The following is a 15478-nucleotide window of genomic DNA, read 5'->3' as shown; positions in this document are numbered from 1 at the left end:
GATATTTATTCTTTTTTTTTTTTGTGACTGACCTTTGTTAATATATTGCATCAGTTCATCTATTTCTTTTATAGACCTATCTGACTGTATGTAAAGATGTTGTGATGGTTGGCCTTGGTGATTATAAGTTTCAGATACAGCTTTTAAAACTAAGTCTTGGAATCATGCAAACAGGTATACTTCATTTATTAAAGAACTTTTAAAGCTGTTAATATTCAAAATATGTCAGTCCCTCGCCCCCTCGGCTCTTTTTCCCTTCCTTACTTTGTTGATGAGGTCTCTTGGTTTTAAGTGACAGATAACACAAACTAGCTTAAACCATAAAAGAAATATATTGGCTGATGCAGCCAGGAAATTCAAAGATGTTCTGACATCAGACATGGCTTAATCCAGTGGTTCTGACAAGGTCCTAGAGATCCTACTTCTCTTTGTGGTTTGCTTTATTCTCAGATAAGACTTTCCACCATGTAGCAGACAAGATGGCCCGTGGCAGCCCTGAGCCTTCTTCCTTATTCAAAAGGGATGAAACCATCCCTTTTATCATCCGTAGGGCAAATCTTACAGAAGAACTGTCTTTGGTTCTGCTCTGGTCATGTTCTCCTGTGAGTCGGGAGAGGGTATGAGTCAGGAGTTGTTATTTGATTTCCCACCAGGCCTATATGGGAGGAAATCCTTATTCCAAGCAAAATCCTATGTCCAAGATAGCAGATTGTTGTTTCCACAAATTTTCTTTAAACTACCTCACATGTCTGTTAAATATGGGTGATAATTACAGTGATCCCTCAGTTAAATAGAGACAATGGTGACTTTGGTTTGAAAGTAGTCAGGGAAGAATTTGTTTCTTTACTATACAATGCTAAGTAGCTAAGGAGAACCGATAAAATAGTATTTATTATGTAGTATGTACTAAATTAAAATATGTTCCATGAGTGAATAAAAAGGTAGCCTGCTTCTTGGTGATATGGGCTGAGTAGAGGGGGAAGTCAACCATCTTAGCCGTATAATTGAGTGATTATCTTGAGAATTATAATAATGGGTCCAGAGGGCCAGGTTCTTGAAATTCATATCAAATGGTTGATAGGGAGAAGTGTGCTGGGAACTGCGCTACAGGAGTGCATCCATATCTTGGAATGCATTTCCATGTCTCCTTTACGCTTCGAATAGCAGTTTCTGTCAAAGAAGACTACTGATATACCGTGATATTATCCCTGCCTCCCTTGTCTCCATGGTGTGATTAGATTATTTGTATAGAATTGTTTCTGAAATATTTTTATTACATTTCCCTATACCTCATTTGGTTCTTTCTGAGGTCTACAGAGAATTGAAAAATTGATATTTAAATTTAATTATACATGGGGATTTTCTAGAAGAGATCGAAAATGATTTGATATGGTCATTTAGTAAATTCAACATTATGTTTTAGAAATTACATCCATTAACTCTGTGGTTAAGTTTATAGTTACTGCATCTGTAGTCTTATTCCCATTGTCTTAAATATCTTCATGTTGGATTTTTAAAAAGTCTTTGTCTATAAATATCTTAAGCCTCTTTTTCATGGTTCTGCTAACTAAGTTGGTGCTTTGACTTCATTGGAGCTAGGATATTGATCACTATTAACTCAGGGTACTAAGTTAATCTTTACTCATAAACAACAGTATACATTGTTTGTTTAAAATACCTAAAGTTAAGATTAAACATTATTTGTTTTAAGTATAACTTTTTTTCTGTTTAATCGTTTATAACTCATTTTTGAACATCATTTTGTGTGTAAGCTTAATAATTGAAACATTAAAAATGACTTGTGGATTTTTTTAACAAATTGATTTATTATTTAGGGATTATTTCCCCCAAGGGCTAAATTTCTTTTTAGTATTTACTAAAATTTACTTTTAGTAAGAGCTAATTAGAATTTTAGATTCCTAGTGTAGGCTGTTTCCTTTATTATAGGGGCATCTTTTCCCCAAAAGTAAAGCTATAAGCTACTGACCTTACCTATTACCAAACTGAAATGATCTTTGGATTTAGAATTACAAAAATCAGGACCTCCTAGGATAGGGCCAACTATATAGTTATTCTTATTTTTATTTCATTTTATAATTTTTCCTTTATAAATATTGACATGCGTCAACAAATTGAAGTAGTAAGTTCAAGGGCTGAAAGATTGCTACTATGAAACCATATAAGTTTGCCGTTTTGAGTAAGAACCTGAATGTTTGACATTGATACACTGAACTCAGGTTCTACAGTTTTTCATGATGGAAGGGTTTAATATACAGGCATTTTTTTCAGTGCCCCCTTTTAGATTTAATTACTTCATATCAAATAATCTTTGCCAATCTTATAAACTTAGCCCGATTCTCTCGTGTAATTTTCCCTGTGATGGCAAGGAGTTTGGGGGTTCTGAACATTACAGTACTGACATTCTGTTTATAATTTGAGGCTACCTTTAGACATTTTAAATCTCAAAAGTAACAACCTGTTAAACCTGGAGGTGTTACTGGACAAAGGTGGTGGATTCTTTTGCCCAGTGTGCTCAAATAACCAATTCCTAAGAGAATTGATCTCTCTCAAAGAGAGAAAAAGTTTATTACTAGATGCTAATGGGAGATCAGATGGCCTATCGGCCCAAAATCTATCTCCCTGAGCTGCAGTAATTCTAATAGTTTTATTAGAGGAGAAAGTGGGCAAGGTTTAGGATAATGAATGAGCAGTAATCCCAGATGATGTAATTAGAGGCGATCTAATTGTTGAGCATGTGATAGTTACTCTTTTGTGGTCATTTTACAAATAATATCATAGAACTGCATTTAGCAATCTAGCTGTGTAGACCTGGAGCCTACCATTCTCAGGGATTTTTGCTCTGCTTAAAAGTCTTAATAAAGAAGCTATTTTAATTAAAAATAAATTCTCTGGGTTTTTTGATCTACTTAAAAGAGTGTTAATAAAGAAATTTTAAAGTAGTCTACATTTATACTTTTACTTAAATATGGTATTATCTATGCTGAAATGAGTACTAAAGAAGAGTTGTCCTTAGAATACAGCTAAGTCCCTATGTATAATCCAAACATAATGCAAACTCACAAAAATGCAGTGTTTCTGCTATAATATAATATATGTGTTTTTCTTTTAAAAAAAACTACATATTCTGTAAAATCAGGCAGTAAAAATAACAGAGAAAGGACTGAAACAGATGATTAAAAAACTAAAACTGCCATGAAAACTAAGAAAATAACAATCTTAATAAAAAACAAGCACAATTTAAGAAGAATAAATTTCTAATAAATACATATTATAGTACATATAGGAATTGTCTTGAAATGAAAGGTAAAGAGAGATTGATAGAAATGTAGGGAAGAGTTGAAGTTCCTGCACTATGGAGGCAAAAACACAATGCATAAAGATTAAGGAGAACTGTACAGGAAAAGAACTCCCAAGACAGCACATGCTGAAACTGAGCCCAAAAGAAGAATGGATTCATATGTAGGATCATATTTCTGTGTGGCTTGTTGCCTTTGATTGCGTTAGTGTGCTTTTTGATCATTTGCAGGTATGTGGTGGTATAGAATATTAACATGCTGGGGAAAAAGTGACGTAAGCCAATCAGTATTCCTGCATTATACTGATGTCCTATTCCCTGTTTACTAATTGCTCATGGACCAATTCACTTTAAAGAAACATATTGTAGGAGAAGTAACAACACTGTGAGACTTTCAAAATTAATGTCTTCTATTTTTTATTGTTGTGAATACTAACATCAAAAAAATTATTTTACTAAGTAAGATCGTGTATATTTTGTTATAAGGCACATGCTGCTTGAATACAATGAAATAATTTTCCATCTGAATTTTTTACTTTTCAGATTTTTGTCAATAATTATATACGTTAGTTATGTGTGTGATTCTCCCACATCAATACCTTCTCTGCACTACCTCCGTTTTCACCTTGAAGATAGATACGAGAGTACAAACCCTTTTGTGTGTGTTAATAGATCACCTTGTACTTTAAGAGTCAATACATCATCCTTCTGTGATTTGTTACTAATAAATAGCTAAGTAGTTAGCTATTTACTAACTCTTTAAACAGCTCAATATTTCTTTATGTTCTGTTCTCAATTTTTAAATGAGTTGTATTTGTGAAGAATTTATGCCCTTTTGCCTTCTTTTAAACAAAAAAGAATAGTTCCCTTTGGAAGTTTCTGTTATGTTTTTAATGATTTTTTTATAAATTTTTATTGATTTTGGTGGAGGGAGCCATAAACCTTTATTGGTGAACTCAACTGGACCATGACAATTAATTTTATTTACTTTAGCAGATGACTTTGGGTTTTTGATTAATTTCTTTGTTTCAAACAGAGCTAGATATCTTATTAATCTGTTATGTAAACTAGACTGCTTTGCCTACTCTCTCCAGGTCCATTCCCCATATCTGGTCATATGATTCTGATCACCTAGATATTATTCTCAATGCGAAACCTTATTTCTGTTCCTATAGATTTGCTTTTTCATATAACATTTTTTGATGTATAATGGGAGACAAAAAAAATTGTTCCACATGTTCATACATAAGAGAGTTTATTGTCTAAATAAGGAGCCAAACTATGCATATATATAAAGAAGGGCATGTGAAGAGTGGTACAACAATGTGTAAGAAATGCTAAAGTTCATTGGAGGACAAGATCATAGTGGACTTTGTAAAATACTATTTTTTTTAAACTTGCTCATGGACCAATTCACTTTAAAGAATTTTTTTATATTTAGTCCTTTTTATAGCTTAATTTATAAACAAGATTCGATAGAAGCAAAAATGAAAATTCAAGATTTCAAGCATGGATAGTATTATTAGGCTTACATACAGAAATAAATTTTGCCTAATTAATATAACACACAAGGAAATGATTCAGAAGAGAAAGAATGAATAAACTACTACATTGTGTTAGAAATATAAAAAAGTTGGCTTGTGAAATTCTCAAATCATATCTTAGATCATCCCTATTAGACTTGTAAAAGTAGACCTGGTTGTTGATTTCACTATTATATGAGAAAATAAGACATGTTCTTTACTTCAGATGTTTGAAGAATCATATTGTTAAATTTCTTTATGTTCACATGTCGGTGAACATAGTACTTTGTTTAGTGACTTGATCAAATACACTTGTTAAGTGGAGCAAAATTTTTATCCATTTAAATTAATTTGGTTTGTCTGTTTTTTGGTATTGGCTTACCAGTAGTATCATTCTCTTTTAAGCTGCTATAGTAGCAAGTGTTAAGTGAAAAATGTGTAATGGCAACTATAAATTATGTGATTAGATAAATGATATTTCCAATTTTCTTTTTAGTAAAGGGATTTTTTTACGTTTCATCACTTCTTGGCATTCTGAAGGAGATAACTGGAAGCTCCTTGATTCAGAAAACAGATTCAAATGAAGAAATTTTAACACTTTTTGACACAGTCCAGAAAGTATTTCAGAAAATGTTGGAGTGTGTTGCATGGAGCTTCAAAAAGCAACCAGAAGAAGGCCTACGGGTACTTACCATTTTTATAGAATTGGATAGCTAAATAAAATTACTCGTTTGATGAAAGTCTAATCCATTGCCATGGTCTAACGTGTATTGAAGTAATGTCTACTTGAATAAAATTTGTTAGCTTTTGATTGTGGTGTTTTATGAAATAGTATGGTATGAATAATTCGTATAGGCCACCATTTCATTGCTTTCCAACCTTTTTCATAGCATTGAACACTTAGAAAAAAATGATAATATTTGAATTTTAATGGCAACCAGAAAGGACCAAGAGTTCTAGCATTCTAGACATAAGTTTTCACTAGTACAGGTAAACAAACTACAAGTGAGAATGTGTCTATTGTGTAGAATATGAAATCCTGAACTGATCGCATTAGGCTAACGTGTGCTATTACTATTTTTCAAAATGTTCCAAATAAATTTGCTATTGAAAATGCTTATTTTCATTATTTGTGGAGTTTTGGCTTTAATTTAACAAAGACTTTCTGTGGAAGAAATGTTAATTTCTTCACAGGTTATCCTCCTATCATATTATTAACCTTGTATTTAGAAATGAGAGTCACAGTAAGCTTGAATGTGTTTGCTGTTTGAAAATTAATGTGAAATAAGATTATTGAGCAAACAATAATATTTAAAAAATACTGACCCTGTGTGCCAGATTTGCTTTCCAAACATAAGATAATATAAATTCCTGAACAAAATCATATTGTCATCATAGCCATTATCTTTTTTTTTTTTTTTTTTTTTTTTTTTTAAAGGAAAGACAGAGAGAAGGAAGGAAGGATAGAAGGAAGGAAGGAAGGAAGAAAGGGAAACATCTTTAAACATTTTCTTGTTTTTATTGTATTCTGTTTCTCCGTTTTTGTTACATGGGCTGGGGCCGGGAATCGAACCGAGGTCCTCCGGCATAGCAGGCAAGCACTTTGCTCGCTGAGCCACCGCGGCCCGCCCACCATTATCTTTTTAAAGTAGTGATTTAAAAATATGAATTTGTAAAAATATGAATTTCTTTTTAAATGAGGATTTTTAAAAAATGCTTATGAGAGAATGCTTTTTATGAGATATTGAAATACTGAAAAACTGTCCATTATACTCTATTCTTATTGATAGAGGTAATTAAAGGTTATTGGCTCACTGAAAATTTTGAAATAACAATTTTTATACATTTTTATTCTCTCTATCCTACTTCATATTTGAATTCATTTGAGATGTTTCGTTTTTGATTGTTTCAAGTGTTTGTGATCTGTTTATGTAATTGGTTTGCCCCCAAATCTTTTATTTTCCCACCGAATCTTCTACCATTGGCCATGTATTTTCCATTCAGAACACATTCCCTCATAACTGATGTCTTATTTTAATGTAATTGATGTTTCTTCATCTTTTCTTTCTGCTTTCTTTATTATTATTAATACATCTGTTCTTGATGTTTTGTCTTTGTTTTGGAGAAAGAATATATATTATCAGTGGCCTTTAGTCATAACTTTCTTTTTCTAGCCATAGTATTTTTGAGATTTGAATCAACGCAAGTTCAGCAATAGAAAGGAAAGTAGTGGACATTGGTAATGGGCAAATTGGATTTATAAGTCTTTGAATCTTAGGAGAGGTTGATAGGAATAATCATGCTTAACATTTTACTTCTTTTTAACCATGACTTCCATGCCACTAAAAACAACTGATCTGTTTTATTTTAGCTACTGTATTCTGTTCAAACACCTCTTCATGAATTTCTAGCCACCATTCAGTCTTGGCATAAGGATACACCTGTTCACCGGGGAGTGCTTTCTACTCTAATTGCTGCACCAGTAGTTGAGATAAGTCACAAATTACGAAAGGTAAAATATATTGATCCTGAAATTATTGTGTTGTTCTGTTCTCTCTTTGACTATATAAGATGCAACTCTTTTGAAAGTTTTCAAAGTATTTTTTAAGAACTCAGAATTCAGTGAAACAATCTGTATAGTAATATGTTTTTCTAGCTACTGTGCCTCAAAGTTTAATAGCTACTTTGAATACTTTGTATTTCAGAGTCATACAACTATTCTGAAAAATATCATAAGGATGTTAGATTAAACCCAAACTAGCCCTGACATTGTGAACACTTGTGTTCTTTTTGTTTTTTGTTTTTGCTATTTTAAGGGTTTACGTGAATCTGATTAATGTATTAACAATTTTTATACAGAAAAGATTATGGCATTTATAGTTAGCAATGAGCAGAATGCAAGATTATACTCTTGAACTGAGTTTTTTGGGATATTTCACAATCGCTGACTGCCTTTCAATATTATTTATCAGCATTGCTTTTTTTTCCCCCAAGGCATGGGAATTTAGAACTACTGATAACATTTAAAGAGATAATTTATTCATTCCTACTCTATAAAGGACTGTCTTATTTTTCTAGCAGAGTTATAGAAGAATGGAAGATTATTAATTTTCCTGTTATTCTGTTTACTATTTTTAGCCAGTTTGGTTAAAGGTTGATATAATCAGGAGGATAATTTAAGCCAAAACAAGTAGCTGTGTTTCACCACGTGGAATACTCAGAGTACTCTTTTCCTCTTCACCTCAGAGATGCAGTTGAACAAGAGGATGGGTTAGTGACTTATGAAGATAGTAAAAATATATGTTTGCAATATAAAAAGTTGAAATACGACCAAAACTATAAATTATATAAATTTATATATTAATTTTCTAGTATAAAGTCATGAATCTAAAAAGATGTTAACTAAATTCTGAAACATTAAATAGAATTTAAGGCCCTCCTTAAAGCTGAAGAGAGATCATTTTGGTTTAGTAGAGTGTTCTAGTTTCTAAAAGTTCCAGAACACAATATACCAGAAATGGAACAGCTTCTAAAAGGAGAATTAAATTGCAAGTTTATAGTCTAAGGCTGTGAGAATGTCTACATTAAGACAAGACTATAAAAATGTTCAAACCAAGTCATCCAGGGAATGATACCTTGGCTCAAGAAGGCCTTAACTTTCAGGGTTTCTCTCTCAGCTGGAAAAGCACATGGTGACATCAACTAGCATTCTCTCAAGACTTCTTCAGTGGCTTACCCGAAGGTGTTTTCTTTATGTATCTCCAAAGGTCTCTGGCTATGTGGGCTCTGTTGGTTGCAGCTTTTTCTAAAATAGTTCCCTCTTAAAGGGCATCCAGTAAGCAATCCCACCTTGAGTAGGTAAAGACACATCTCCATGGAAACCATCTAATCAAAAGTTACCACGCACAATTGGGTGGGTCACATCTCCATGGAAGCAATTAGAAAGATCCCAACCAGCAATATTGAATGAGGGCTAAAGGTTGTGGCTTTTCTGGGGGTACATAATAGCTTCAAACCAGCACAGAAAGTAAGTTCTAGATTGTATACATAAATGAAAATTAGGACCTGTTTACTCTACTGACCTATGTAAAACTAAGAGTAATAAGTAAATCAGTCATGGGTTTGGACCAGGGGTTGGCAAATCTGGCCTGCCACCTTTCTGTCTTTCTTTATTTTTTTTTTTCTCTTTACATGGGCAGTCACCAGGAATCGAACCTGGGTCCTCTGGCATGGCAGGCAAGCAGTCTTGCCTGCTGTGCCACCGTGGCCCGCCTGCCTTTCTTTATTAATAAAGTTTTATTGGAACACAGCCACACCTGTTCATTTATGTATTGCTGATTTAGTGCTATAACAACAGAGTTGTGTAGTTGCAGCAGAAACCATATGGCCTGCAAAGCTTAAAATATTTACTATTTGGCCCTTTACAGAAAATGTTTACTGATCCCTGGTTTAGACAAATGCAAAAGTATTAGATTCCTGATGATTTGTTAGAGGGAAGCAAGTAATTGGCTGTCTTTTGGGCATCAACAGTAAGGAAAAAAGGTCTCTTGCTTTAATCTATTTGGATTTTTCTATATTCCTTAAGATTAGAAATATGTTCATTTTGATTGATAATTTTTAGTGCTATTTTTTGTTTAAAATTTTTTCTTAACTTTTTATTATGAACATTTCCCAACATACAAAGAAGTAAAGAATAGAAACACCCATTTATCTAGCATCTACGTTCAACAGTTTTCTGTGATTTGGCTTAGTCTAGTGCAGCATGAAAGTTGCTGAATATTTCAATCAAATTTATGCAAAAAAATTGATGAGGAGCTTTATTGAGTAGTGGTAATCTAGTTTTCCTAACTTATACCTGTATAACTAATTATGAGAGTCTTAAAAGCAACACTTGAGATTGTGTATCAACTACAGTAAGGAATATCATGAAACAGGGAAATAAAAGTTGCTGTCAGAGCTTACAGTATTCTCCAACACTTGGAAACCCATGACCTCATAATCTTAAACACTAGTAATCTCACTCATGTACATAATAAAAACAATTATTGCCTTTCTTCTAGCTTTTTAAAAAAAAAGGTGTAGTTTACACCCATTGAAATGCACAGATTGTAAGTAAATTGTTTGATCACTTTGACAAATGCATATACTCATGTAACACATAAATATTAAGATATGGAAGATGTTATCACCCTGGAAAATTCTCTTGTGGCCCTTCCTAGTCAATTCCATATATCTACCTCTACCCAAAGGAAGCCACTGTTTTGATTTCTAACTCTAGATTAGTTTTGCATATTCTAAAACATCTTATAAATGGAATTACATGGTATTCTTAGTACTCTGTCTTTATTATTTCATTCACCATAAGGGTTATTCTTGTTACGTTGTGTATAAGTAATCCATTCATTATTATTGCTGAGTCGTATTCCATTGAATGAATATACCATGGTTTATTTACTATTTCTTCTTTGAAGAACATCTGGGCTGTTTCTAATTTTTAGTTATTATGAATAAATCTATGAATATTTGAGTATAAGTCCTTATGTAGACATATGTTTTCATTTTTCTTGGATAAATATCAATTGCTAGTATTATATAGAACTACATATATATAGAACTATATACATACACACATTTAATATAGTAGTATAAAATTTTTTAAGAAACCACCAATTTTCCAAAATGATTTTACCATTTTATACTCCACGGTTATGTGTGAAAGTCTCAATTGCTCCATATCTTTGTTACATTTGTTGTTTTTAAAAGTCTTTAATTTTAGTCATCCTGAGGGGTGTGTAGTAGTATCTAATTTGATTTTAATTTAAATTTCCCTATGAATAATGTTGAGCATTTTTCATGTGCTTCTTAACCATTCATATCTTGTGAAGTGTCTGTTCAAACTATTTTGTTATATATATTTATATTTTTTTATATTTTTATTATTGAGTTGTTTTTTTTATGTTATGTATACAAATCCTTTGTGAGCTACATGTGTGGCAAATATTTCTCTCGGTGTCTTTTGATGAGCAAATACTTTTTATTTTTATGATAATGAATTAATCATTTTTTATGGTTAATGCTTTCTTTTCTAAAATAACCTTTGTCTATTTCATTGTCTTGATGACATTCTATCTTTTTATTTGCCTTTTTTTTAAAGAAGTTGTAGATTCTCAGAAAAATTATGCATAAAATACAGAGTTCCTATATGCCACCCTATTATTTGTTAACAATTCATGAAAGAATGTTTTTATAATTGTCCTATTAACTATAGTCTATTGTTTACAATAAGGTTTGCTGTTTGGGTTGTACTTCTAGAAGCTTTATAGTTTAGCTTCTGTGTGTATATATAAAGTAGGGGTAGAGATTTTTCCAGTATCCTCCCCCTGTCAACTCTGATAGCCAGTTGTTTCAGGCATCTGCTTAGAAGTTTCTTTTCCCCATTAAATTGTTCTGGCTCCCTTGCCAAAAATAATTTGTAGATTAATTTCTTGAATCTGTTTTGTTCCATTGGTTTGTTTGTCAAACCTTTACCAGTGTCCATCGTCTTCATTTATAGTAGCTTTAAGATTCATTATAACAATGTACTGTAACTCTTCAACTTTGTTCTTATTTTTCTAGATTGTTTTAGCTTTTTTAGGTAAAAGTTTTTAAATCAGTTTGTTAGTTTCTATAAAAAAACAGCTGGATTTTTGTTTGTGATTTCTTTGACTCTATAGTGTGGGAAGAATTGAAATCCTAGTATTGCATTTTCTGGTAAATGCAAATAGTGTATACTTCCATTTATCAAGATCCACTATAACTTCAATATTGAGATCTTAGACAGTGTTAGTTAATTTATCCCTAAAACTTTATGCTTTTAGATGCTATTGTAAATATTGTCAAATTTTATTTTCCTGTTTTTTTAATGTAGAGAAATAATTGATTAACTTTTTAAAATTTGAACTTTTTGAATTAACATAAAAGTTGTAAAAAAGAAGATAGTAGAATTTTCATATTCCCCTTGTCCAGATTCCACTTATGTTAACATCTTACATATTATAGTACAATTACCAAAACCAGGCAATAACATCGATATAATAATATCATCTAAGCTATAGACATTATTGAATTTCACCCTTTTTTCCCCCACAAATGCCCTTTTACAATTGATTTTTGCCTATTGATTTTGTATCCAATACCTTTGCTGAATTCACTTATGAATTCTTGATGATGAACTAATAACTTCTTGAAAAATTGGCCATTATAGTATTAATAAATATCCCTCTTTATCTTGGTAATACTTTTTTTTTTTTTTTTTTTTAAAGGAAAGACAGAGAGAAGGAAGGAAGGAAGGAAGAAAGGGAAACATAGACAGATAGAAGGAAGGAAGGATAGAAGGAAGGAAGGAAGGAAGAAAGGGAAACATCTTTAAACATTTTCTTGTTTTATTGTATTTTGTTTTTCCGTTTTTTGTTACATGGGCTGGGGCCGGGAATCGAACCGAGGTCCTCCGGCATAGCAGGCAAGCACTTTGCCCGCTGAGCCACCGCGGCCCGCCCTTGGTAATACTTTTAATCTTGAATTCTTGAAGTCTGCTTTCTCTGATACAAATACAATCAAATCAACTTCCTTATTTTTCATGTTTGATTAATATATCTTTTTATCCTTTTACACTGTCTTTATGTTTAAAGACATATAGGTGGGCCTTTTTTTTTTTTTAATCCAGTCTGACAGTCTGCTTTTTTACTTGGGATGTTTAGTTCATTTCATTTTACTGTAATTATTGATATGTTTGGGTTTAGTTCTACTATCTGGGTGTTTGTTTTCCATTAATCTCATTTGCTCTATTAGTCCTACTTTTTCCTTTCCTGCCATTTTTTGATGAATCAAGTAATTTTTACTATTCCATTTTACCTTTTCTGTTGACATTATCCTTTGTGTAAACGTTTTAATGGTTTCTCTAGAGATTTCAGTATGCATGTTTAATTCATTACAGTCTAACTTCAGAAATTATGCTAGTACATGTATACATAAAAATCTTATTACTATATCCTTCCGATTAGTATTCTCCTGTCTCTTTTATTCTTGTCATATATTTTACCCTACAAATGCTAAAAATTTCATAATTATTATTTTAACCAATCAGTAGTCTTTTCTCATCAGAAATGCATTGCAACATTTATTTTTAAACTTTAGCATTTTACTGGGAAAGTTATATTTTACATAGATGATTGACTTCAGTAAGTAAGGAAAGGAAATATGGAAAAAAATAATAGTAAAAAAAAATTAGATACAAGATAGTGGTGGAAAGATAAGGGTGGGCATATTTACTCCTCAGTGAATCGAAAAACAAAGATATAAGTTCCTTCCTGGAACAAGAATTCTAGATTTAGACTTTCTGAGGAGCCATTTGCATGTGGAGTTGATACACAAATAATGAACAATGTATAAATTCTTAAGGTTTTAGAATAACAAGCACAAATCTAAGCAGTACTTCTTTTGTGGCTCTAGATCAGCAGTACTCAACCAGGGATGATTTTGCTCATCAGGGTACATTTGACCCCACAGAGACATTTTTGTTACAACTAGGGGCAAAAAGGCAGGGGCTCTGCCAGACATCCTAGTATGCACAGGATAGCCCTCCACAACAAAGAATCATCCAGCCTAGGATGTAAGTACTGCTGAGATTGAGAAGCTGTGATAGAGAATAAGAACAAAGAGTTGAATTTGCTTAGCATAGAATCACATTATTTGTAGAAGATATCATGTTGATAAAAGGCTTAAGATATCCCTGTATGTAATAATAGTTTATTTGTGATCATTGTGGAAATTTCAACAGTTTAATAAAGATCATTATTATGAGTTTTTGCAAGTCCGTTCTCAAGTGATGAAGAAAACCCAAAATGAGTAGTTAGCCCAGTCTCAATTTATAAATTATTGACTTGAAACGTTTTTTGTAGGCTTCTGATATAAAAGAGCTTACTCCACCAGAGTGCCTTTCAGACCTTCCACCATTTTCAAGGTGTTTAATAGGAATAATCATGAAGTCTTCAGATGTGACCAGGTAATTTTTTCTTTACTATTCTAAAATTCCTGTTGTGGATATAAGCTCTCTTGACAGCTTTGCTATTTTTACTCTTAACATTTTTTAAGATATACTTTTTGGTATGAAAAAAATATTCTATTGCTCCATAGAATTTTCTCTCATTTTGTCAGTTATTGAAAATAAGTGTTAAACTTATACACAAGAAATTCTAATGTTTTATTAAATGTATTCACCTGAATAGCTTTAATTATGCTTATAACTAAAATTCAGTTAGAAGGAAACATTTAAAGTATTAATAAGGTGTAAGAAATAGTTCTTATGAAATATACTTTAAAAATACTTAACTAAGTTAAACACCAGTATAGTTTTCATTCAACATGCAGTTGTTATTCATTTCTCCAATTATTTCTGTGTTTGAAATTTCCAAAGTTATTGTGGTACATACAGGATTGACTGATTATAAATGGAATTTTAATAGTGAATTATGTTCAATTAAAAATTTTAAAAACATCTGTAGTAATTATTAATTATCTCTCAACTACATATTAACTATTTTTGTGTATGTTTATTGTAGGAATACAGTGTGGCTTTTTTTTAACAACAGTTTTATTATCTTTTTAGCAGCATTATCTGATTTTAATATTTATATGATTTGGTGAATACATAGTGAAAAGCATGGAAAAAGTTTTATCAACTTCCCATGTTATCTGAAAACATGAATTCATGGTTATTGATAAACTGTAGCTATATAAATAATATATATACATATATTTGAACCTTGGCTGTATTTATCTTTCTAAAATATTAAAGTATATGCTATAGATTAATTTCAAATGTTCTTAAATTGTTTACAGATCATTTTTAGATGAATTAAAGGCCTGCGTTACTTCCAATGACATTGAAGGCATTGTATGCCTCACAGCTGTTATGCACATTATTTTGACTATTAATAAAGGTTGGTTAAATGTTCTCTCATATCATCTGGAATATTGCTAGTTAAATTTCACCCAAAACTGTTAATGGAGTGTTTGGAAACTCAACTCTTTATGTTTGACTATGACTCCCCAGTTATAATTCCTTTCAGACACCGTGCTTTCTCATGCCCTTTGAACATAGTGCCATCTACTTGGATTTCCTTTACTTACCTAATGCTGTCCTTGTTTTTAAACTAATTAGCTCTTCTCTAGTGCATTTCCTTTCCACCTTTCCACTTTCCCCACTGGACCCATCTAAGTATTCCCATTCTGTGCTGCCAAATTGAATATCTACCGATTTGTCATGTATTGTCTAAATTAAAATTTTTGAATTTATTTTTGCTAATGTTTTGGTGTTAATATTTAATCAATCTATTTCTAGATGTCTCAGCTAGTTGAAATAGTGCTTGAAAACTAATTGGAGATAACTAAAAAATGCTTCTCTTAGTATAAATACAGTAACATCCCTACAGGTTGACTACCTTTAAATTTCAATATGTTTTCCTCAGGTTTAATAATGTTAAGCATTATTTTTTAAGGTAATATGTTCTAGATAAGAGAATGCTCTTGTCATTACAAGCTCTTTCCATAAGTCTGATTGCATAGTATACATGAGATTTATAATATTTTAAAATAGTTGGAC

General features: G+C 31.7%; 1 protein-coding gene across 4 annotated transcripts in view; it reads left to right on the top strand.

Annotated features, from left to right (window-relative positions):
- Positions 1-15478, top strand: part of NCAPG2 (non-SMC condensin II complex subunit G2) — a 104729-nt gene that overhangs the window by 79497 nt on the left and 9754 nt on the right. For all 4 annotated transcript variants that reach the window (XM_077151596.1, XM_077151590.1, XM_077151608.1 and 1 more), the window contains exons 23-27: positions 75-174; positions 5336-5523; positions 7211-7351; positions 13776-13879; positions 14716-14816. In XM_077151596.1, coding sequence (XP_077007711.1) covers positions 75-174; positions 5336-5523; positions 7211-7351; positions 13776-13879; positions 14716-14816 — 634 coding nt within the window. The remainder of the gene's footprint in view (positions 1-74; positions 175-5335; positions 5524-7210; positions 7352-13775; positions 13880-14715; positions 14817-15478) is intronic.

The sequence above is a fragment of the Tamandua tetradactyla genome, chromosome 1 (genome assembly GCF_023851605.1).
Source record: "Tamandua tetradactyla isolate mTamTet1 chromosome 1, mTamTet1.pri, whole genome shotgun sequence".
Lineage (NCBI taxonomy): Eukaryota > Metazoa > Chordata > Mammalia > Pilosa > Myrmecophagidae > Tamandua > Tamandua tetradactyla.
This window is presented reverse-complemented; position numbering and strand designations above follow the sequence as displayed.